Source organism: Geotrypetes seraphini, chromosome 12 (assembly GCF_902459505.1).
Source record: "Geotrypetes seraphini chromosome 12, aGeoSer1.1, whole genome shotgun sequence".
NCBI lineage: Eukaryota > Metazoa > Chordata > Amphibia > Gymnophiona > Dermophiidae > Geotrypetes > Geotrypetes seraphini.
Window position 1 is genome coordinate 48,341,094 of NC_047095.1, and position 24,956 is coordinate 48,366,049.

Genomic DNA, 24,956 nt, shown 5'->3' on the forward strand with positions numbered 1-24,956 from the left:
AACATAAAGGAAATTTCTTTACCATGTGTTGACTGTATCAAATGCCCCTAACTGTTAATACAGAAGTTCTGTGGTTACCATGACTTAATTTTGACAGTTAAATGTGTACTATCCATTAAACCTTACTACATTTCAAATAGGCCTCTAAATGATTTACTATTCCCTCTGCCAGTGTAGAGTCAAAGTAATCTATTTACCTTACTGATTTTAAAGAGTATTCACATCATTCTGTTTCTTATAACGGAAAGTTCTTGTGGATATAAACTAAACTAAACCTTAAGTTTGTATACCTCTCCATAAAGATAGAGCTTGGCACGGTTTATAGGTAAATTCAATAAATGAGGGAAGGACATAATATAAACATGTTCACTTCTAACTTTCTCTGGCCCATCATATTGTTTTTATATACATCTGGATGAACCTGAATGTTGTTATTCTTTTATTGAGCCTGGCAAAGATTGTATGTTGACAGAAGATGGCACTGAGCAGTTTGTAATTGCAAGTACTTATGAATCATATTACCATAGATCTGATGGCAATGCTCTTAGTAAGATGTGATGCATGAGGATCAGATGAAGATGGAACCTATGCAATCTTGAAAGCTCATGCAAAGAACCAACAAAAGATGCAATATCCTTATTATTACAACGACTAAGACTTTTTAAATTGCAAATTTCTATGGAAATGAAATGTTAATACTGGCAAAAGCAGGACTGCTTGTGGGCTCAGTGTAATTCATGTTAAATGTTTTAAGCTTTTTTTTCCCCTCTTACACATTTATTACATCTGAAGGAAAATAAATTATTTTTTATTTTTATTTTGTAAATCTTTATTCATTTTCAAATATTACAACAAGTGTATAATAATCAATCAGAAAGATTTTTAACTAATCACTTGACAATCTTATTTATATTCCTCCAAATATATAAATATAAAAGAATCCCACCCCACCAACCCACCCATATATTAATAATTAACAATTATTACCATTCATAATCCCCCCCCCCCCTATATCTTATCCAATACTAAGGTGTTTAAAATGTCTGATCATTAGAATAAATAATCATTGGCCCCCAAATCTTTTTAAACTTATGATAATTTCCTTGTTGCATAGCAAGCACCCTTTCCATTTTATAAATATGGCATACTGAATTCCACCAAAAAGTATAATTTAGTTTAGTGTAATCTTTCCAATTTCTTGTAATCTGCTGAATGGCAACCCCTGTCAATATCAATAGAAGTTTATTATTATTTGCAGAAATTGGGCTTTTAAATCTCATTGATGTACCAAATAATATAGTATCATATCATATGAATATATATATATATATATATCATATGAAGGAAAATAAATAAATAAATGAAATACAGAGCTCAAAATTGTTTGAACTGTGCACTAAAGTACAAATAAAATAAGAATCTAAAACAACAATTTCTTCCATTTTAAAACATCAGATGTTACAAGTAGAAGCTATGTTTAACACATTGGATCATTGAACTGAAGGTGCTCTGGGACTCTTCTAAGTCCTCCAGAAACAGAAAGGGTCTTCTCTCTAAGGGAGAGGACAGGACTGTAAAGGCTTAGAAGCTGGTGTAGATGGGCTTTTCTAAGAACATAAGAAGTTGCCTCCGCTGGTACAGACCAGAGGTCCATCCTGCCCAGCGGTCCGCTCCCGCGGCGGCCCATCAGGCCCACTGCCTGAACAGTGGTCTCTGACTAATTTTGTAATTTACCTCTAATCCTGTCCCTATAACCTTACCTCTACTCCCATCTGTACCCCTCTCTTATTCATTTTCTATATAAATACTCCCCACCCTTCTATCCCATCACTGCCAGGGAGGTGGCCAGGGGGAGGTGAATTAAGAGCTGGTGGGTGGTTGAGGGGTTAGGTAGGTAAAGGAGTCCTGTATCTGAGCTGTCTAGGTGCAAGAGTCTTTGAAATCAGGGCCTTGTGTTAGGGGTTCTTAAATGTGTGAATTCCCAGATTAAGAATCTCATCTTTTAAGGGCTCCTTTTGCAAAGGCGCACTAGCATTTTTAGCGCACGCTATCTGAAAAACTACCACCTGCTCAAGAGGAGGTGGTAGCGGCTAGTGCGCACTAATCCGCGCATTAAGGCCCTAACGCACCTTTGTTAAAAGAGCCCTAAGGGTCCACAGCGTGAGGATCTCGGGTTTTGGTAGCCGATTTTTTTAAATTTTTTTTTGTACTTCTGGGTGACTTCCCAGGAAAGTTAATTAGTGTTACAACTCCAATCTCATTGGACATGGAATTCCACATGCAGATTACTATTGTGCAAAATGAATTTTATTTATTTTAAAATTTTCTATACCGTTTATAGCTAAATAGTTACCAGAATATACATAAATCATTTTAAAACATAATAAAATGAACATACAAACAAACCTTAAAATTCATAGCTAAAAAATACTAACATAGGTTTGCATCGAAACAAAGCTTAAAAGACATAGATGAAAATTAGTAGCATGTCATAGGCACAAATTAAAATTGTCTCCTTAACTTCCCCTTTAGTGTACATTGTTTTAAGTATTTTCTCTATTGAAAATTAATTCCAATACATAAACTTCAGTACTAAACTAGAAGTAATAAACTTGTGTTGAGCTGCTACATTAGAAATAAATCTTCCCTTTACAAGCCATAGTTTGCATCTGTATTGTTAGCCAAATCCACATACAATGCTTAAAAAATGTAATTGTTTAAAAAAATTATCTAATTACTATATAAATAGCTAAATTACTAAGAAAACTATCACTTTATGCATTGCTTCCACCTAAGGCAGAGCCAAATTTAAATGATGGCATGGACCCTTAATACAGAACTGTATGGATTCCTCCTTTTACAAAAGAGGAAGAAGGAATGTGGTCTCCTTGCTGAAGCTGTGGTACCAAAAGGGATGCCTCTTCCATGCCCAGGGCCACTCTCAAGCACCATGCAATTCAAATAACAGCATCTCATCAGACCCACCCCTCTTAAAAGTATGGGGTGATATTTAGAGCACTGTCAACAGAACTGCTGTGCCTTTACAGGGCAAGTCTGATGAACGTCGCCACACATGCTGTTTGGACAAGGAATCTCATTCACCTCAAGCTATTTCATCTGATCAGAAATCTAGACCAAGTTTAAAGATGTTTATGTTTATTAAATATATTATACAGCATTATTTGCTAGGCATCACAAAGCGGTTTAAGGAAAGGGACTTATATGCACCTTTTTGTAGTTTTACAACCATATTCAAAGTGGTTTACATACAGGTACTTCAAGCATTTTTCCCTATCTGTCCCAGTGGGCTCACACTCTGTCTAATGTTCCTGGGGCAGTGAAGGATTAAGTGCCTTGCCTAGGGTCACAAGGAGCAGCACATGATTTGAACCAACAAACTCAGGGTGCTGTGACTATATCTGTAACCACTATGCCATACTCTCAGGTTGCAGATACAACTTGAATGATGTGAAATACAATAGAATCACAGTTATCCAACACTCAGAGGGATTGGTGGATAGTGGATAACTTTTTCTGGTTGAGAGTGTTAGAAACCTTGTCTAATAGACTCCCAATTCCCCCCCGGCCTGAAGCATCAGCCCTGAGCCTCAAAGCCCTCCTCCCTCAAGCGGTAGGAGCAGGCCACAGTCTGGAGCCGCAAACGCCCTTGCTTCCTCCTTCTCTCACTTCCTTACCCAAGTACAGCCGGTCAGCAGGAGGCAGCCTTGGCAGAGCCTTTCCTCTGACACATCACTTCCGATGCATCAGAGGAAAGGCCCTGCCAGGGCTGGCCACAAGCAGCTTGTTTTGAGGCTGGCTCCTGCTGACTGGCTACGCTTTGGTAAGGGAGGGAAGGAGCAAGGGAGTTTGTGGCTCTGGACCGCCACATCAGGGCTTGAGGGACCGCTCCCACGCTGGTGCTTGAGGACTTGAAGGTGGGGGGGGGGGTTCATAGCTGCTTCAGGGCTTGGGGGAGGGAGGGAAGATTTGCGGCTCAAGATGCTGCTGCTGGTGCTTCAGGGGCCTTTTTCTTAAATTCCCACTGGTGATTTTTTTGCTGGTTGTTTGAGAGTCCTGGTTAACCGAGACTCCATTGTAGCTTGGTTACTAAATATGTCTTTGTTTTATGGCTTCTATTCTGCAAAATTACTAAGCCATATAAATGACTAAATATATAGAAAGAGTTGCATCAGTGACTTTTTCTCTTGTGTAGAGAAATACATAGGCCAGCTGAGGAGATTTGGTTCTGTCTTGCAAACTTTACTTCTATTCATATGTTACAGAAGAAATGAATTCTTTATTAACAAGTTTTCTTCAGATTTTTTTTATTCTGAGAGTCCCAAAGATAAACAATATTAAAATATATTAAAAAGATCATAAAATGTGCACAAGAAATACTAGACACCAAAACAGGAAACAGGTCTGGAAATCTCACTGGAGGAATCAGAACAGAACTCATGAAAGTGACAACAGCCATCACAGCGACGGAGACCATAAACTATTAAAGAAAGAGAGAAATATTAAAAGATGTGTGAATTCCAATATGTCCACAAAATAACTTTGCATTACTACATGAATATTTTATTCTGGTCTGCAAAAAAGTTTCCCAGTGAAACAAGAAGCATTACATGACAGAAAGCCAAACCAAACCTGAAAAAGCTGTAAAAAAATATTAAACATGCACTAGGAGGGGGGGACAGACCACCATTTTGAAGAGGCAGCCCTATTGGCAGGAGGAAGTGGGCATCTCACCTGCCAATTTTTCATCCAAAGGTACAAAGTGCTGTAGGGGGCATCAGGCTAAGTGGAAGGGGGCTCTCTTTGGAGGGGGACAGGGGGGATCAGTGTCTGTGTGTGGGGGGGAGGAATTGGGGATGTCCCTGCAGGATCAGATCATCCTAGGCTTGGCCCATGAGGCGGCCATATTTCTGGTAGAATTAAGACTGGTTACCCACAAAGAATATAAGCTGACGAAATGGCCTTACGGATCCATCTGGAAAAGGTGGCCTTGAAAGTGGGGCATCCTGCTTAGAAGGATGAGTCAGCACAATTAGATAGAGACACGAAACTAATTTGTGACCCCTAAATCACACAGAAGAACTCTGTAGACATCCAATTGCTGAAAAGGCAGACTCGTTTCTCAGAACCAGGAGGCTGTAAACAGGCAAAAGCACTTCCTGAATAACGTAAGTCGGATACCATCATCAGCAGGAATGAAGGAACTGCAGAGAGAGATCCCTATCTCAGAAATCCACAGGAAAGGCTCTCCACAAGAAAGAGCCTGGAGTTCTGAGATACGTCTCGCTGAACTAAGGGCAACCAGAAAAACAGCCTGTAGTGTGAGGTCCAAAAGAGAAGAGTCTGCTCAAACGGAGCCATGAGAAGGCCTGAGAAAACCAACGGAAGGTCCCATAAAGGGAATGGCGGTTCAATTGATGTAATGCGAAGAGCACCTTTCAGAAATATGGCCACGTCAGGGTGAGATGCAAGTGAAGGACTACAGTCTCGGGCTCCAAAACAAAAAGCCCAGTGAGTTGAACCCGAAGAAAAGCCATGGTGAGGCCCTTATCAAGACCCACTGGGAGAAATGCAAGCACTACTGAAACAGGAACAGAATATGGCTCCACACTGTTCTGGTTGCATCAATGGTGGCGAATCTTCCACGCCTTACTGAATAAAGGATGGGTATAGAACTCCATTGATGGAACCCAAGGGATTCCATTAGAAGCATAAATTCTTTGTCACAAGAAATGGTAAGAGTCAAAGTTCGCATTGAAATCGCCCAAAACAATACAATTAAGAAAAGTGGACTGGAGATCATCCCACAGGAGCCAAGAAAGAGGAGTAGGACTGTAAAGGAACAAAAAGTAAACATGGCCAGGAAGGTCTAGAAATGTAAGAATGGCTTCAGGGTAGGCTAAACTGAACTGCTGAAACCTGAGTAAAGGAAAAACTTCTCAAACAAAATGGCAATTCCACCTCTTGTCTTCTAAACAGTTAAGTCCAGTCTTCAGGAGATGCTTGAAGAAAACTTTCCTCATCAGGTTTTAGCAGGTCTCATTTAAGAGAGGTAACAAGAGGGGTTTAGAAAAAGATCTAAAACTAACAGTTTCTAGCCCCTAAGAAATCTTTAAGTTGAGAATCCCAATAGTATGTATTTATTTAAAAATTTATATACCGCTTAATAACTATGTTGTTTGGTTTACAAAATTGCATACATATTTAACAAATGCTAAACATGTTTCAACAAGACAAACACAGGAAGACATTAACAAATGGTATCATTATCAAAATCTTCTTTAAAGTCATCCTACAAGATGGAATCACAAGATCCCATAAAATCATTTATAGGACAGGAAGGCACAGGAGAATGAAGAGTTCCTTTATGACACCCTTATTATCCTGGAGTGAAGAAAACTGGATGGGTGACTTTTATACTCATATATCAGACATACTACATGATATATTTAAAAAATCATCTCTTTACTGTAAAGTTTTAAAAGGTTACTCACAAAATAGTTAATTGCATTTGTCCAAACCCCTAATCCTGGGAAGTGTACTTGTAGCAATAGAAAGAATGCTTTCAGCCTCAAAGCCTCTTCCGATATCTTTTCATGAATTGACAAGACAGTCACAGATGCTAAAAGAAATGTTAGTGTTGTCACAATATAGGGAAGCAACAATCCATCTTTTAACAGAAGTGGAAGCATGCTGTGGAAAAAAAAAATCCAAAGATGACAAAACTTGAATTAGCAAAAGTACTTCTGCAGAAAAAAAAGTTTATATTTCAAGAAGCATAAAAGGATAACACAATCCAGTCTACCACACACTCCAGTAAAACAAGCCGCCAAAAGGATTTACTATAGTCCAAACACAAAAATTGCTAAGCAGTCAGTTCTGCCTGTATATGGAAACTGTCATCATTTCATTTTTCTCCTTTTATCACTCAGTGCATTTTGTTTTGTCAGTACGCACAAAGTTCACTGATCTTCCATCCATAGCAGCAAATTAATAATCCAGTAACAGATGTTAAATAGCAAAATCAGCTCTTTCTGTGTTCGTGAAGCATCAATTCAAAGGCTAACTGAATTCCATTTACTGTCCACAAGCCCAAATGTATCGCCAGGTATACTCTGCTTCTGACAGATTGCAGAGGAAGACAGAAATAAATTACTCAAAAAATACTACTGCAAAAGGCAATAAAAATGTACATCAAGTAAACCCAGTCTGAATGTATGATCAGTTTCAGCCAAGGTCCCAGACATGAGTATAAAAGAACAATTCACTTACCTGAAAGTGGATACCAGTAAAAACCAAGTAGACACAAAAGGAACTTCACTTATAATTAAGCAGACAGGTCTAAAGGAAACCAAACAAGCGGAGTATAAATATTACAGTTAGGATAATATGCATAAGCTCCGTCTTTACCATTTGTGATCTATTATATAAAATCTTTTTCTATATAGGATCCTCTCTCTTCTACAATCTGTCATATTTCAAATATGTATGTATGTATGTATGTATGAGGATAATATCTTAGCAAACATGGCACATGGGGACACTACATAGACTCATTAAAAGTCTGTTTTTCTGTTCAGTTAGTACCGTATTTTCACGCATATAACGCGCGCGTTATACGCGTTTTTACCTACCGCGCATACCCCTCGCGCGTTATATGCGTGAGCGCGGTATACAAAAGTTTTTAAACATAGTTCCCACCCCGCCCGATGCCCGATTCACCCCCCCAGCAGGACCGCTCGCACCCCCACCCCGAACGACCGCTCGCACGCGCTCCCACCCGCACCCGCATCCACGATCGGAGCAAGAGGGAGCCCAAGCCCTCTTGCCCGGCCGTCTCCCCGACGTCCGATACATCCCCCCCCCGGCAGGACCACTCGCACCCCCACCCCGAAGGACCGCCGACTTCCCGACAATATCGGGCCAGAAGGGAGCCCAAACCCTCCTGGCCACGGCGACCCCCTAACCCCACCCCGCACTACATTACGGGCAGGAGGGATCCCAGGCCCTCCTGCCCTCGACGCAAACCCCCCTCCCCCCCAACGACCGCCCCCCCCAAGAACCTCCGACCACCCCCCCAGCCGCCCCGCGCCCCCCCTGGCCGACCCCCACGACCCCCCCACCCCCCTTCCCCGTACCTTTGGTAGTTGGCCGGACAGACGGGAGCCAAACCCGCCTGTCCGGCAGGCAGCCAACGAAGGAATGAGGCCGGATTGGACCATCCGTCCTAAAGCTCCGCCTACTGGTGGGGCCTAAGGCGCGTGGGCCAATCAGAATAGGCCCTGGAGCCTTAGGTCCCACCTGGGGGCGCGGCCTGAGGCACATGGGCCCAACCCGACCATGTGCCTCAGGCCGCGCCCCCAGGTGGGACCTAAGGCTCCAGGGCCTATTCTGATTGGCCCACGCGCCTTAGGCCCCACCAGTAGGCGGAGCTTTAGGACGGATAGGCCAATCCGGCCTCATTCCTTCGTTGGCTGCCTGCCGGACAGGCGGGTTTGGCTCCCGTCTGTCCGGCCAACTACCAAAGGTACGGGGAAAGGGGGTGGGGGGGGTCGTGGGGGTCGGCCAGGGGGGTCGCGGGTCGGCTGGGGGGGGCGGTCGGAGGTTCTTGGGGGGGGGCGGTCATTGGGGGGAGGGGGGTTTGCGTCGGGGGCAGGAGGGCCTGGGATCCCTCCTGCCCGTAATGTAGTGCGGGGTGGGGGTAGGGGGTCGCCGTGGCCAGGAGGGTTTGGGCTCCCTCCTGGCCCGAACAACTAGCGGGGGGGGGGGGTTCGCAAGAGCCAGGAGGACTTGGGCTCCCTCCTGGCCCGATATTGTCGGGGAGTCGGGGGGGCAAGAGGGCTTGAGCTCCCTCTTGCCCCGATCGTGTCGGGGGTGCCGCGGTTGGCTGGGGCAAGAGGGCTTGAGCTCCCTCTTGCCCCGATCGTGTCGGGGGTGCCGCGGTTGGCTGGGGCAAGAGGGCTTGGGGGTGCGGGTGGGAGTGCGTGCGAGCGGTCCTTCGGGGTGGGGGTGCGAGCGGTCCTGGGGGGGTGAAGGGGGAGAGGAGAGTCGGGCGGGCGAAAGGAGAGTCGGGGTGGCCAGAGGAGAGTCGGGGCGGGCGAAAGGAGAGTCAGGCGGCGACGGGAGAGTCGGGCAGCATGCGCGGTATACGGGTGTGCGCGGTATATAAAAATTTCTGTACATAAATGTGTGTTTTTTGCGCGCTATACCCGTGTGCGCGTTTTACACGGGTGCGCGTTATCTATGTGAAAATACGGTAATCAAAGGCATCAAACAGTGACCCATTCCACCGCATAGCCTATATATCAGATATTCCACACAGAATTTCCCTACACTATGATGCTCATTTTTAAAGCAGATGGACATCTCAAAGTGGCCAAAAATTATCCATCTGCCAAACATGTCCAAATTGCGATTTTTGAAAGGCAGAATTTGGACATTTTATACTGCAATTCATTCAAATAGCATGTTGGATGCATGTTTTGGGCTGGACTACTCCCCATCCTCGCAGATAACCATAGGAAACCATCCCGTGTCATTCTTTAGTGTCCTCAGTCCCTCTACACCAGTGGTCTCAAACTCAAACCCTTTGCAGGGCCACATTTTGAATTTGTAGGTACATGGAGGGCCGCAAAAAAAAAAAAAAAAAAAAATAGTTAATGTCTTATTAAAGAATTAACAATTTTGCATGAGGTAAAACTCTTTATAGTTTATAAATCTTTGCTTTTGACTAAGTATTAATAATAATATTGTCATTTATAGCTAAAGAGACATATGATCAAGAAACTTTTATTTTACTTTTGCGATTATGATAAACATACTGAGGGCCTCAAAATAGTACCTGGGGGGCCGCATGTGGCCCCCGGGCCGCAAGTTTGAGACCACTGCTCTACACCAGAATTCTTCAATGCAAGGCTTGAGGGTCAGTGGCTGTACCCATTCATACTTTGATTCTTCCCTCTCTCCTTAAAGAATGATACAGGGATGGTTTCCCGCGGTAAACGGTGGGGACAGGGACAAATTCTGTCCCTGTGTCATTCTCTACAGAAGGGCCCAAAATTAGGAAGTCTTTCAGTGAGAATGGAACAGAAGAAACATCCAAAGCAAAAAAGGACATTTTTATCTAGACCTTTTTCAATCACATCCAGATGTTTGTCTGTTTGGCCATTTTTGTACAAATGATGCCAGACAGACTTTTTGTGCCTGGTTTTTTTTAAATGTTCATATCTTGGCTGATGTTTCATTTTGGACATTTTCAGCATAAAAACATTTCGAACGGGAAATTCTGACATTTTTCCTGTTCAAAAATGTCTTGTGCGATGGATGGTGTTTTGGGACTTTATAAGCAGGATGCCCTAATTTTGACTTGGCCCTCTAAGGTTTTATATTACTGTATTACAGTTAATGCTTTTATGATAAAGACATTGAGGGGCTGATTCTGGAAGTGGCGCTTTTGTTGCAGTACTTGGGAGGTCATGAACGAGTTTAAGGTTTCTGACCACCTGTTCACACTGGTGGGTCTTGCCCATAAAGGCAGGCCGGCTTTAAAAGCCAGCATTTCAAAATGGATCCATAAGGCTATTTCATCTGCTCATATTGCTGCCGGAAAGAAGCCCCCACTTTCTATGAGGGCTCATTCTACTAGAGGTGTTTCTTCCTCTTGAGCAGAGTTGTCCTCGATCTCTTTGGAGGAGCTTTGCAGGGCTGCTACCTGGACCTCCCTGCATACTTTTACCAAGTTTTACAGGTTCAATGTGGCAGCCAAGCAGGATGCTGCTTTTGGTTCCTCCATTTTGGAAGCAGGCTCATCAGTTCCACCCTGACTTTATGAGACTTTATGTCCCACTTGTCCAGGAACAGAGCGGGATTGTACAAGAACGAAAGATCAGGTTCTTACCTTTGCTAATCTTTTTTTTTGTAAATCCACGCTCTATTTCTGGAGCCCTCCCTGGGAATTGCTGATTTGCCAATTGTCTGCCTTGATTAGTACTTGTAAGCCGGACTTATGGTTTCTTGACCAGCCTGAGTACCATCCGATCATGTTATGCACTTTGCCTTGGGATCCCTAGCTGTAGTGCGCCCCCCTCCCCCACTCCAGTGCTGGCTGTGTCTCCTTATAGCACAGTTTCTTTCAGGTTTATACAGTATAATAACTTGTTTCAGTTGTTATGATTGTTAAGACTTTTCTTGTTATGAGCAGATTAGACATGCATTTTCCCATACCCCTCCCTTTTGTTTATGTCCTCTACAGGTATGACCGTCTGCTTTTGTATGAACTGGTGATCAGAGGGCAGCCCTGAGGTAAGAGGAGAAGGTCAGAAAAAATGTAAATAAGGCTTCCTACAAGCAGTTTTGTGACACAGGATGCATAACCCACTTGTCCAGGAATAGAGTGTGGATTTACAAGAAAGAAGATTAGCAAAGGTAAGAACCTAATCTTTCATTCTGTCATTCTGCATATTCTTGGAGTCAATTTTTCCACCCATGCTGAAAAGCACTTGAACGCAAACCCTTTATACTTCAAAAATCAGCACCTTGATACATTGATTACTTCATGACTTTTGTCATTTAGAAATTGGTCCAATTCAGCAGCAGCATCACTTCTGTCACTGCGATCAACATTCTGAAAACAGAAGCAATCTTCACCACTACAATCGCTACTGGATAAAGCTGGTGCAGTTTGTTATGATGATAGCTTCATTATCTTCACTGCTTTGAAAAGTTGTTTTGTATTTATTCTTCATGTTGTCGCCTTCAACCCAGATGAAACTTTGGCAGCATAACTGCAGCCAGAATAAAATCTTTTTGGTTAAGATAATGGCTAAAATGCTCATTGAGCCCATGCTGAAGTGTATGAACTAGAGGTGAAGCATATTTAAGGTCTTTTTTTTGTTTTGTTTCATCATCTTTATTTTTATTGATGCTTAATTATTAAGGTCTTTACCAACTTTAGTCAGCTTTGTTTTCAACATGGCCAAAGTGGGCAGCAAACAGCCCAAATAACATTTAGCTTAAGTTTGTAGGATGTCCAGAGCAGCTGACAGTGAATTCATGACACCGAAAAATTACTTCATGATGTCTGGTTAAAATCAACAGTTGATTGAACAAGATTTTATTTCTTTGCTGGCATTAATGCCACTTCATCACGCTGAGGTTTGTGACTTACCAGATACAACTTATACCCAACATAAATATTATTATCTTTTGCAATTACAAAATAAAAAAAATTTGGCATGAACTGAGTGTTTAAATGTCGAAGACCCAGCCATCTTTATCACCTCATGCAATTTCACTCAAAGGAAGTTTGCCAGAAACTGGAAGCAGCCCAATAATGGGCCTAGTAGAACAAAAAAAAAATAAAAAATCTGATAAGTGTCACTGAAAACTAACTATAATAAAGAAACTAGGAATTATGTTACTCATTACTGAAAAATGTAATTACAGTAACTCATTTTCATAAGAAAATTATTATTACCATTACGCATTACTTCTAAAAGTAATATATTACTGCCCAACATGGGACAGCGATCTATAAAATCATGAATGGAGTAGAACAAGTGAACTCAGATTGATTAATTACTCCTTCATGAAGTACAAAGACTCCATGGAGTTACTAAAATACATCAGAGTTACTAAAATACATCAGATAAAATATTTTTCCACACACAGCACATAATTAAGTACTGTAATTTGTTGCCAGAAAGTATGGTTAAAGCTGTAGCTGGGTTTAAAAAAGGTTTGAAAAATCCATAAACTGTTAAGGTGGACTTGGGAAAAGTAGCACAGAATCTTGTTACATTTTGAGATCCAGAACAGTGTCAGATACTTGCAAATGGACTAGCCCTGCAAGAAATAGGATACTGGACCTGATAGACCTTTGGTATGACCCAGTATGACAATCCTTATATTCTTATGTGTTAAACAACTACATTTCTGCTTTACACATATTAAAGTGGTTTCCTCCATTAATGCAGTTTTTTGCATTACAATTTAAATAAGATGATTAAAATGGAAAATTATTATAACTAATTTAATAGAATGACAGAATTTGTTCCCATTCCCTTGGTTAACCACTGGAAACCATCCCCATGTCATTCTTTTAAGGAGTGAGGGAAGACTCAAAGTATGAATGGGCTCAGCCATTAACCTTCAAACCTTGCATTGAAGAATGCTGGTGTAGAAGGACCGAGGTTGAAATAGACATTAAAGAATAACATAGGATGGTTTCCCATAGTTATCCACTAGGATGAGAACAAATTCTGTCCCTGTGTTATTCTTGCATTGATGCAAAAATCTGTATTAATACTGCAGTTGACACAGACCTAACTATTGCATCACAGATGCAAGTTAAAGTTTTAGTATCAAAAGCACATAAAACACATTTTTCTTGTGCATTACTGCAACATATTAGACGGAGTTACCACACACCCATCATGCAGTTTAGTACATGCATTTGGAAAAGTACTGGCTGGCATTTATTGTGCAGGTATGGTACAGCAATGAAATGCCCACACAGTTGGGTCTTTGTAGTGTCAGTGGGTACAATGTCATTTCTTGTAATATACTACATCATGACCTTAAAGCTGTCCAGGTTTCATTAAAAAAAAAAGTTAATACAGCATCCAAGTGGTAGAAGAACATGCAAGACCTAACAACTCCCAAAGAACACTGACAATAGATATTGCATTTCTCAAATTCCCATCTCATCCCTAGTGTCCCTTGAATTTTGTGTGAAATGGATATTAAACTGTCTACTTATACTAGGTATATTATTTGATACAACATATGTACTCGTATATACCAATAAATCCTGTATGAGCTAATGAGTCTTGCTCTACAAAGATGTTTCACTTTCTAATACTTGAAAAAAAAAAAAAAATGTCCAATGGTATCAAATGATGGTACACATGGAATATCCTGGGGGACAGGGTAGACACCAACAACTCAAACAGCTCTTGATCAAGCAATATTCCCTCCCCAGAACCAAACCTCTGCCTACTGTGCAACAGTTCAGAAGTACATGTGAGAAGAAAATATGCCCAACGTTTCCAGGTTATGCTAAATGATTGTGAATATATTCAAGCACTTCCTTTTGGGAATGAAAAGACAGGCACCGAATGGGAATGGTTCAGGCTGCTTATGATAATCACAAGTGATTGAACATACATGGATTGTACTGATAGAGGATACTGCATGAACCAATCAAATGTTGTTCCATGTGAATTAATTTCAGTCAGCAGCCCAAGAATGGTTCAATCCCAAAGATTTAGAGGAACTACTTAAACACATTTTTCAAAATAATTATTTAGTTAAAAATATGCCCAGATGACACAAGCAGGATATTTCTACTGGCTATGAATATTTAAAAAAAAAAAAAAAAAAACAGTATAGAAGGGACAGTATAGAACAGTATAGAAGGGACAGAAAAGGGAAAGGATTTTCTGTTCAGTCTACTTGTGTGCACAGGATTTCTCATTATTGACTATTCTACCAATTATTACAGTGCCTGAAATTATATGTAATGAGACTTGTTTACTTACATTGAAACCAAAAGGATAGATTTTTCATGTACTTGGAAAGAAAACAAGAAGAATGCCAAGGCACAGATAACCTGTAAAAACAATGAGAAAGGCACCTTTTGAATGAAAAAAAAAAAAAAAATTCCACATCTATATTTGATAATAAATTGAATACTGTATGTAATAGATAAGATACTAATTGAATTATAACTTTATCACTGCACAAAAGAAAACACACACACATGTGTTGTACATAGCAAATGTTCATACCTCAGTAATTAGATCAAACTCTCTGCTGGATCCATTTCAACCCTCTAGAGCAGTGGTCTCAAACTTGCGGCCTGCCAGGTCCTATTTTGAGGCCCTCGGTATGTTTATCATAATCACAAAAGTAAAATAAAACAGTTTCATGATCATATGTCTCGTTAGCTATAAATTACATTATTATTAAGACTTAGCCAAAAGGAAAGATTTATAAACTATAAAAAGTTTTACCTCATGAAAAATTGTCATTTCTTTAATAAGACATTAACTATTTTTGCTGAGGCCCTCCAAGTACCTACAAAGCCAAAATGTGGCCCTGCAAAGGGTTTGAGTTTGAGACCACTGCTCTAGAGGTACTGAACAATGAGATCCACTGCATATGAAATATTGCTAATGTATCATCTGGTTCTGGTATACAAAGGGGTTTCTTGGTATACAGTGAGGAAAATTCCAAAGAAAGCTTCACGGGCCACTTTTCAGGAAGCCGGATGGGTGCAAGATACACAAAAATAAGACTGGATTTATTAAAAAGCTAATTACTGAAAATGCAATTTTGCGCAGTTTATCTCCCCAATTTAAACACACCTTCAGACATATCTGTTTACCAGGGTTCCCAGTCTCCTGGAATGGGTCATAAAATCCATTTCTTTCTGTGAAATTCCTCACTCCCTGACACAGGAGACCAGGGGCTAGCATGTCAGCACTAATCATGGCCTCTGCAGCTCTCCCTATTCACTCTGTTTCCAGCCCAGCATGTTTGCTCTGAACCACCTGTTTGGAAGCAGTGCATGTTATTCAAAGCAGAGCACCCCTGCTGTGCTTGAAGCAACCAGGATTCCATCTCCTCCTGCTGCCAAGCTAGAGAGAGGAGGATGGGGAGAGCAGGAAGCAAAGAGGAGAAATCAGTGTTTGAAGGAAGGGTGTGAATGAACTCTCACTCTCCTTTTACTGGAACTCCACTTTCTCCTTCCATCCCCTCCCACTTCCCTTACCTTCTACTCCTTATATCCGAATTGCTTAAGACCCCTTCGCCATTCTCCTCAGAGGAGGTCTGGAGGCGGTGGGTGGAACACAGAGCTGTGCAGACACTCATTGCAAGGCCTCATTTGTATAAGTATTTGAATAACCATGGAGCTTTGTACCCCCTCCCACATATACCCAAAGTTCTCTCTCAAATTCCATCTCCCCCAAATATAGAATACAGTGGTGCCTCGCATAACGAACGCCTCGCACAGCGAACGCTGCGCACAACGAACTTTATGTCTTGCTCCCTACAACGAACTTCGTTTCACACAACGAAGTCGCCCGAGCTGCATCCTTCCGCGCAGGCACTGCGCTTAACTGCCCTCTCTCCGCCTGGCTCCCTCTTGCCCCCCCGACTCCCCGACACGATCGGGGCAAAAAGGAGCCCAAGCCCTCTTGCCCCGCCGATTCCCCAACTCCCCGACAATATCGGGCCAGGAGGGAGCCCAAGTCCTCCTGGCCACGGCGACCCCCTAACCCCACCCTGCACTACATTACGGGCAGGAGGGATCCCAGGCCCTCCTGCCCTCGACGCAAACCCCCCCTCCCCCCAACGACCGCCCCCCCCCAAGAACCTCCGACCGCCCCCCCAGCCGACCCGCGACCCCCCTGGCCGACCCCCACGACACCCCCAACCCCCTTCCCCGTACCTTTCTGTAGTTGGCCGGACAGACGGGAGCCAAACCCGCCTGTCCGGCAGGCAGCCAACGATGGAATGAGGCCGGATTGGCCCATCCGTCCCAAAGCTCCGCCTACTGGTGGGGCCTAAGGCGCCTGGGCCAATCAGAATAGGCCCGGGAGCCTTAGGTCCCTCCTGGGGGCAGGGCCTGAGGCACATGGTCGGGTTGGGCCCATGTGCCTCAGGCCCTGCCCCCAGGAGGGACCTAAGGCTCCCGGGCCTATTCTGATTGGCCCAGGCGCCTTAGGCCCCACCAGTAGGCGGAGCTTTGGGACGGATGGGCCAATCCGGCCTCATTCCGTCGTTGGCTGCCTGCCGGACAGGCGGGTTTGGCTCCCGTCTGTCCGGCCAACTACAGAAAGGTACGGGGAAGGGGGTTGGGGGTGTCGTGGGGGTCGGCCAGGGGGGTCGCGGGTCGGCTGGGGGGGCGGTCGGAGGTTCTTGGGGGGGGCGGTTGTTGGGGGGAGGGGGGGTTTGCGTCGAGGGCAGGAGGGCCTGGGATCCCTCCTGCCCGTAATGTAGTGCAGGGTGGGGTTAGGGGGTCGCCGTGGCCAGGAGGACTTGGGCTCCCTCCTGGCCCGATATTGTCGGGGAGTTGGGGAATCGGCGGGGCAAGAGGGCTTGGGCTCCCTTTTGCCCCGATCGTGTCGGGGAGTCGGGGGGGCAAGAGGGCTTGAGCTCCCTTTTGCCCCGATCGTGTCGGGGAGTCGGGGGGGGCAAGAGGGCTTGAGCTCCCTTTTGCCCCGATCGTATCGGGGAGTCGGGGGGGCAAGAGGGCTTGAACTCCCTCTTGCCCCGATCGTGTCGGGGAGTCGGGGGGGCAAGAGGGCTTGAGCTCCCTTTTGCCCCGATCGTGTCGGGGAGTCGGGGGGGCAAGAGGGCTTGAACTCCCTCTTGCCCCGATCGTGTCGGGGAGTCGGGGGGGCAAGAGGGCTTGAGCTCCCTCTTGCCCCGATCGTGTCGGGGGTGCCAGGGACCACACGGAGTCACCCACCGTACCACCCGATTCGGGTAAGCGCAGGTATCGGTGGGTGGCTTATTTGCGGGGGGGTGCCTTATTTTACATTTTTTTCTAAAAAGGGGGGGCTGTCTTATTTGATGGCCCTGCCTTATCATCGGGGAAACACGGTAGAAAAAAAAATAAAATGAACAGTTAAGTCCCAGTTTTTGCCGCTGAGACTCTGCCCTCTCTCACTGTAAAATTAGACTCTACTTAGTCTGTCTTTAAATTTAAAAAATGTGTGTTGTTTTAAAAAACAATTATGTTTTTAGATGTATCTAAATAAAAATAGTAACCAAAAATTTATCTTTTTTTATGTCACCTTAGCATATTTTATGCTACAGAACGAATTATTTTTTTTAACATGTATTGTTATGGGAAAACGCGTTTCACATAACGAACTTTTCGCATAACAAACTTGCTCCTGGAACGAATTAAGTTCGTTGTGTGAGGCACCACTGTACTATAACTCTCAATTGCACCCACCCTGTGCACACTTCACCACTCACCCGACTTCCTTGGCCACACACTCCACCATCTCTCTCTCAACAATTTCACAGCTCTCCATCAACGCCCTGCCAAACACCTCTCCTTCCATAGCCCTCTTTCAATCACCAATTCCCAACACAACATAGACACCATAAAGTGGTACAGCCAAAACTGATTATTTATTTATTTTTTTGGTTGGGGGGGAGACTCGAGATAAAAATGGGTGGGTGTTAAGCATATAGATTACTGCCACGCTACCGCTACCGTAGTTATACCCTATCAACAAAGTACCAACTACAAAATGCAAAATGGAAATTATAAAAACTTCATTAAAATTTGGGAACCATTAACATCCTTTTGTCATGATTGATGCCATTTTCCTAATATTTCTATATTTAATATATATGATAAGGGTGGGGTGGGGGGGAGGGTTTCTATTACATGAAAAATAAAAATTACTAAAAGGATTTCAGGATGGGAGAGGGAGGGTTATATTTACAACTATAAGTTATAATGATAAGATGTACACGTGGTTAAATCTATGTTATTGTGTTGCAATTTTTGTAAAATGAATAAAGAATTATAAAAAAAAAACAACAACAAAATACCTGATGTCATATAATTCTGCAACAGCTGTCATACACTATATGTGATACTTTAAATATTCTAAATTCAATCCTTTCAACTCCTAAACCACATTCATACTTAGAATCAAACTGGTTCAATATTTAAAGCCTTCTCAAGGGGCAGTATCCCACAACTTAGATTTGTATCTGGTCAAGTTAGAGCGTTATAAAAGCTTAACATTTCAAAATACATACCCTACTGCCTATAATAAGTTTGAAACAAAAACGTGAATACCGCTTTCCCGGGTATTCCGTATTTGCAGATCATGAATGGAAAGTCATGGCTATGAGGTTTTAAAAAGTGCATGGTACCCTTCAGACATTGGGGAAGACTGCAAGGCAAAAGTTCCTGGATTTGCTCTGCTGGCGGGGTTTCAAGATCCTTGCCAACCATAGTACTAACAGCAGGCAATTTGGATGGGGTAGAAGAATAGGACAGACTATGGTGTGCATGTGCATCAGGGCTTTGGAGCACTGAAGCCAGCCAATGCCATGGGAATGAGGAGGGGCCCCTGCTCTGTGGGGCCCTGTAAAAGCAACGTGCTGGTCCATGCCAGAAAATGACTTTTGAATACAGACAAAACAAAGGAACAAGATAATTATGTAGATTTAGGTAAATTTATGAAAATATGCTACATAACCAACTGAATTTGCAACTTCTTACTGCAGAATCTTGAAAAATCTGCTGAAGGAAACCAGGGGCAATGATCTTCATATCTCTCCTTAAAATACATGCATCCTTTAGCTGCTACACAGGGTGACTTAGATATTTACTAGATCTCTGCAAACTGACCTTGCAATATGTAGAAAACAACATTCCAAGCTACATAGTGAGCAAATGCTGGGAGTATTTGTTGGCAAGGGAAAGGAAGTCCTTATAATGGACTCAATGAACCAAACAACTAACGAAAGGAAGAGAAACCTTACCTTGCACAGTATAAAGGTCCAAAAAAGGCAAGAGAGATGTAAATTTCAGTCAAAAGAGTCTTTATTATACATATCCCAACAAGGATCCATGTTTCAGCAAAAACAGATGCCTTCTTCAGGGGACAATAAATACCCTCAGCTGACAGGGTCTCAGGATGATTGAATACCTGTCCAACAGCAAGCACCTTGATTATTCTTTAACTTTGGTCATTTCAAGAGCTTTCTTTAATTTGCCTGAGCAGTTCATACCGATGACAAACCCTGGATGAAATAATCACTGGAGGTTCATTGTTGCAAGGAGAAGATATCTGGTGCCTGGCGTTAAGAAAGTCCTATCTGTGATCAGAAAGATTACACAAAGAATGAAAGCCAGCTGATGCAAAGGAACAACTTACTCGATCTGTTTTTGTCAAAACACAGAACCTTGTTGGGACTTCTATAATAAAGACCCTTTTCACTGGCATTTATATCTCTTACTCAATAAACCAAGCCATAAGAGGGCCGACCCATTAGTAAATCCAGTATAATTCTACCATTAGTGAATTGTACAGATAAAGAACCCTCCATCCAAAACATTTTTTCATCTTTTTCTTTATTTGGAGTGTTTGAAATCTTATGAATATGATACATAAGAAAACAGTTTTACTTTATCATGAATTAATAGAATTGCAGCATTCATTGATCTCCTCTGGATTGCATGAATAAAGTGAAAAAAAAGAAAGAAAGCAAAAAGCAACAATGGTATAATTTTTCAGTTCATAGCTCCTTTTATCAGCTAGATTATACTTTAAATATATGTTCAGATTTGAAACAGTGAATATTGCAATAACAGCTAAAAGAACATCTTATTTCCTGTTTATGGGATCTGATGTGCTAAAAGTGATTAAAAGAGAAAACTTCTTAAGAGGGCGCCAAAAGACTAGCATCTCCCTAGTTTCTGCAAAGACATAACCATTTTGTAGAACTACTAAAGAATTAATGAAGTGATAAACAAATAAACAGGAAATCTCAAGTATAAATCAACAAACTGTTTAAGCTTCCTGGAGGAGAATCAAGATTAAAAATGTTTAACTCAATTACTTTAATCACTGATTCTATAGCATACACAAAATTACATTACACATTACAGGGTACATAAAAATGCTACTGTGTATATTATTATTGAACAAGAAAAGCAACTGTGTACCAATGAATACTAGATTAGACATAAATATATAATGACAAAACTAACCAGGGCAAATTTAAATCCTTTGAGTGTTGGCTGCAGAGTTAGTTTTATGCATGCTGGAAGCAGAGCCAGAACTGTGAAAGCAAAGCTGAAAAAAAAAAGTGGGCAGGAAATGAATCACGCTGTAAATCTGTATTAAAAATAAACTTAAAAGACCAGTACAAGTTAGATAAAATCTTCACCACAAAAGATAGTCAGGTGTACCCGACTATCCCTCTGTCATGAAGGAACCAATCACTAGGCCTGGGCTTTGATCTGGCTTTAATTCACTTATTTAGATTTACTACCACATTTTGTTTTTAATTTGGTTGAATTCTGCCATCCATTTACATGTATTTGTATTGTTCACCACTTTGTAGTCCTCTGGGAAGAGGCAGTAAATAAATACAACAATAAATAATAGAATAAATAAATAAAACAGTTACTCCCCTCCCCTCAAAATATAAAATCTGGGCGATTCATTTTCTTTCTACAAGGCCTATAGTCTAATTTATTCCAATCCAGTTCCTACTTGAGCTCCATCATGTCTGGCCTCCAGTATTTTCCTAGGTCAGTAGTATTCACGGATGGTCCTTGAGGACCAAAAACAAGACAAGTTTTCAGGATACCTTTAATAAATATGAATGAGGCAGATTTGCATGCAAATCTCTCTCTACTGTTTGCAATCCATAGTGTAAGCATATTTATTAGAGACTTGATCCATTTGTTTCCTCAAAGACTAGATGTGAATTTTACTATGCCTAGGTATTTCTCTCACATTAAATTTCCACACACAGGCTACTTCCTGAAGCAGCTGTTAAACACATACGCCCAAATTCTATAAATGGCGCTTTAAGTTGCATGTGCAAATTTGAGCATGCACCCAATTTGTACAAGCAACTTAATTGAATGATGAGCTAACTAGCGATAACTGGCTTCTCAATAAGCAATTATCATTGTTAATTGGATTTAAATGTAGCTGCATAAAATTACCGTATTTTTTGCTCTTTAAGACACACCTACCTAAACAGGAGGAAAAACCAAGAAAAAAAAAAATACAGGCCATAACGGATAGAGAGCCACTTCCTGAATTTGAGAGATCCTAATTTAAGCCCAATTCAAGCCATCAGTTCTTAGAAATATGATTGACACCAACCATGGCAAGGCCAAAGGGGAGAGCGGAGAACTGGAACAGGAGACCCTGTTTCGCAAGCGCATCTTCAGGGGAGAATTATTTAGAGAGAAAATAATAACGCGGTTGCTACCACTTTACCCACAACACGCTGACTACGCTGTTTAAAACTACCTCATTCTGATATCTTAAGAAATGGCTCATGTAAGAGAGAACTTGTAACTAAGACTTGTCTCACCATTGTAATTGCCACCAAGAACACAGTCTTGACCATCAGATCTAAGACAGAGGCCTCCTGTAAGGGCACATACAGAACCCTACTGAGACCTTGCCAAATGGTATTAAGGTTCCAGGATGGGAATGGTAGATGTACCGAAGGGCACAACCTGAGAGCCCCTTTAAAGAATCTTGCCAAATCTGGGCGAGAGGCCAAACACGCTCTCTTCTCCCCACTGCTCTTTTCGTCCCACTCTGCAGCCCACAAAAACTCCAACAATCGCCAGCTGGGACATGAATTTGCTGCCTTTAAATGTGTGGTCCTAGAACAACTTACAGAGAGTGAAAGGAGAGGTGACATAAGAATGCAATTGAGACGAAAAAAGCAGCGCTTGATTTATTTCTTGCAGACATGAATGCTTAAGGGTTTGAATTTGGTGGTCAAATGGAAGGCTTTTCTTTAATCAGGATTCGCTTATCCCCATTGGCTAGCGTCAATAGCTGACATCAGAATGAGGCAGTTTTAAACAGCATAGTCAGCGTGGTGCGGGTAGAGTGTTAGCAGCCGCATTATTATTTTCTTTCTAAATAATTCTCCCCTGAAGACGTGCTTGCGAAACAGGGTCTCCTGTAGGGAGTTTGTCACACTGGTGTGGCAATTGTTGGAGTTTTTGTGGGCCACAGAGCGGAGGCTGGTTGTCTGACATTGGAGGAGAGCTCTCGTTTACATGGCGATGAAGCCGAAGCCGAAGCCGTTTGAGGATCGTGGCACAGCAGGAGGAATATCGGGTGTGGAACCTGCAGGACGGACACACATCAGATCAAGAGGAGTATTTTGGACAGTTAAGTACTTTGGTATTTGGTTGAACTTTGCTTGTGCAGAAGTGTTTTATTATTTTTTGTACTTGAACTTGTACTTGAAAAAAGCAGTACTTAAACTGAAAAAAAAATTTTTCTCCCATTTTTTTTTGCCCTTCTTTTTGAATCGCAATGCTTTGGGGTATGATTCGCTGTGAACACTGTTTCTAACATGTTGGGACCCTTCATTGTTATCTGGCTCTGCTTTATTTGTGCTTTTTTTGATAATTTGCCCTAATGTAGGGTTCAAATTTCTGTCTTGTGAAAAGGATGTTGAAAGAGTGGAGTTTATTTGGCCTATGATTGAGGGGGGGTGTTTGACAGATTTTGCTTGAATTCAGCATTGCACTATAGATACTGAGGTCTTTTTTTGGGCAGGGATTTTAACCCCTTTACAAGAGAATACAGGTGTAATTTTTTTTTTTTAAATTCTTTATTTATCAATTTTAAATTTTAACAAAATCAAACATTTTGTACAGAAAGATTGTCTGATCATACATATATTTAAGAGAAGAAAATAAAAAGGAAAGTTATTTCCGTAATAATAAATCTCTACTCAAACAATCTCAAGTCCTCAAAAAAGATGATCCAAGGATTTATGAGTGAACTCAAAGGAAATCAGTTAATAAATTCTATACAAGAAAAAAAAAGTATCTAGTGACTGGATTAAGGAGCTTATATTCTATAGTATACAGGTGTAATTTAAGGATTGATATTGTTCTTACTCTTTTTCCTTTCGAAAAAAATCACCCATTATTATACTGTTTCAATTTTCCAGCTTTCCTAATCTCTGAAAACATTTCTTTATCTGTCTGTTCATTCTGCCCCAGGGGATGGTAATATAACCCTACCTGTATATTCCTTCCCTTCACACATGGAATTTCTATCCATATGGATTCCACACTGCTATCTGTGTCATGCAGAATGTTTGTTTTATTTGATTTAATTCCCTCTTTAATATATAGTGCAATTCCCCCCCTTCAATTTGATCTACTCTATCCTTGTGATATAATTTGTATCCAGGTGAAACAGTGCCCCATTGATTGTCCTCCTTCCACCAGGTCTCTGAGATGCCTATTATATCTGCTTCATCATTCAGTGCTATATACTCTAACTCTCCTATTTTATTTTTTAGGTTTCTAGCCATGTCTGAAAGACAATGTCTGAAAGTCAATCCAATTATATTCCCAGATGATGTAAAAACACAGGCAACCAAATCTTTGGGAAGATTGTATCAAAACTAAATCAAAATGGAAGGCTCTATTTGTGATTTACAAACAGTTGTATAGAATATTGTCCCTTTTTATACTTCAATAAAAAGATTTAAACAAAAAATCATGAGTGTTTGAGGCTTGTACAGATGAAGACAGAGTCTAAGGGGATGAGGCATGGATGGGGACAAAGCCTGCAGGGTCAAGGACAAACTTTGTCCGTTTGTCATTCTCTAGCTCTGTCCTCCTTTTCAAAGTACAGAGCTCCTACATAGGAAAAGCACAGCACTAGCCAATGGGCCATCGTTCCTGCTTATAATAGTGTATAATATACAGTATATTCAAGTACTTAGGATATTATGAGACCCTCCAATGAATTATTCTTTTGGCACAAAATGAGAAAATCTAGAAACCCTTTAATCCAGTGGTTCTCAAACCTATTCTAGGAGCAATGGCATATCCAAAGGTGGGAAGGATGGACTCAGGTTTGCCCAAAATTTCATCTGTTTCAGTGTGGTTGGCAGGGATTTCTAAGCCCCATCAAAGGAATTGATATGTTGAGCACCCACTGGCACTTTCCTGGAGCCGCCACTGTTTCTAGCCAAGGGCCACTCCCTCTCTCACACATGCTCAGTTTTCATGCATATGTGAAACAACATATGTGCACGGAGGCTGATGGCTGGCAGAAGCAGCTCCAGGATAATGCCGGTTGGCAGGTGCCCAACATATCAATTCCTTTGGTGGGGAGGAGATCTTCGGCTGGTGGAACTTGGGAATCCCCACCAGT

At 41.9% G+C, this 24,956-nt stretch overlaps 2 protein-coding genes across 4 annotated transcripts in view; one reads left to right on the top strand and one right to left on the bottom strand.

Moving 5' to 3' along the window:
- Positions 1-11,798, top strand: part of ITGB3BP (integrin subunit beta 3 binding protein) — a 93,990-nt gene extending 82,192 nt beyond the window's left edge. Inside the window, exons 9-10 of one of the 2 annotated variants that reach the window (XR_004536683.1) lie at positions 11,270-11,319; positions 11,591-11,798. The gene's annotated coding sequence lies outside the window, so the exon portion shown is untranslated. The remainder of the gene's footprint in view (positions 1-11,269; positions 11,320-11,590) is intronic. The other variant, XM_033917224.1, reaches the window with a different exon arrangement.
- ALG6 (ALG6 alpha-1,3-glucosyltransferase) overlaps positions 1,757-24,956 on the bottom strand; it is a 55,320-nt gene continuing 32,120 nt past the window's right edge. The window contains exons 10-14 of one of the 2 annotated variants that reach the window (XM_033917221.1): positions 20,777-20,861; positions 14,559-14,629; positions 7,291-7,359; positions 6,513-6,711; positions 1,757-4,498 (exon numbers count right to left, since the gene is read on the bottom strand). In XM_033917221.1, coding sequence (XP_033773112.1) covers positions 4,301-4,498; positions 6,513-6,711; positions 7,291-7,359; positions 14,559-14,629; positions 20,777-20,861 — 622 coding nt within the window. In that variant the 3' untranslated portion in view covers positions 1,757-4,300. The other variant, XM_033917222.1, reaches the window with a different exon arrangement.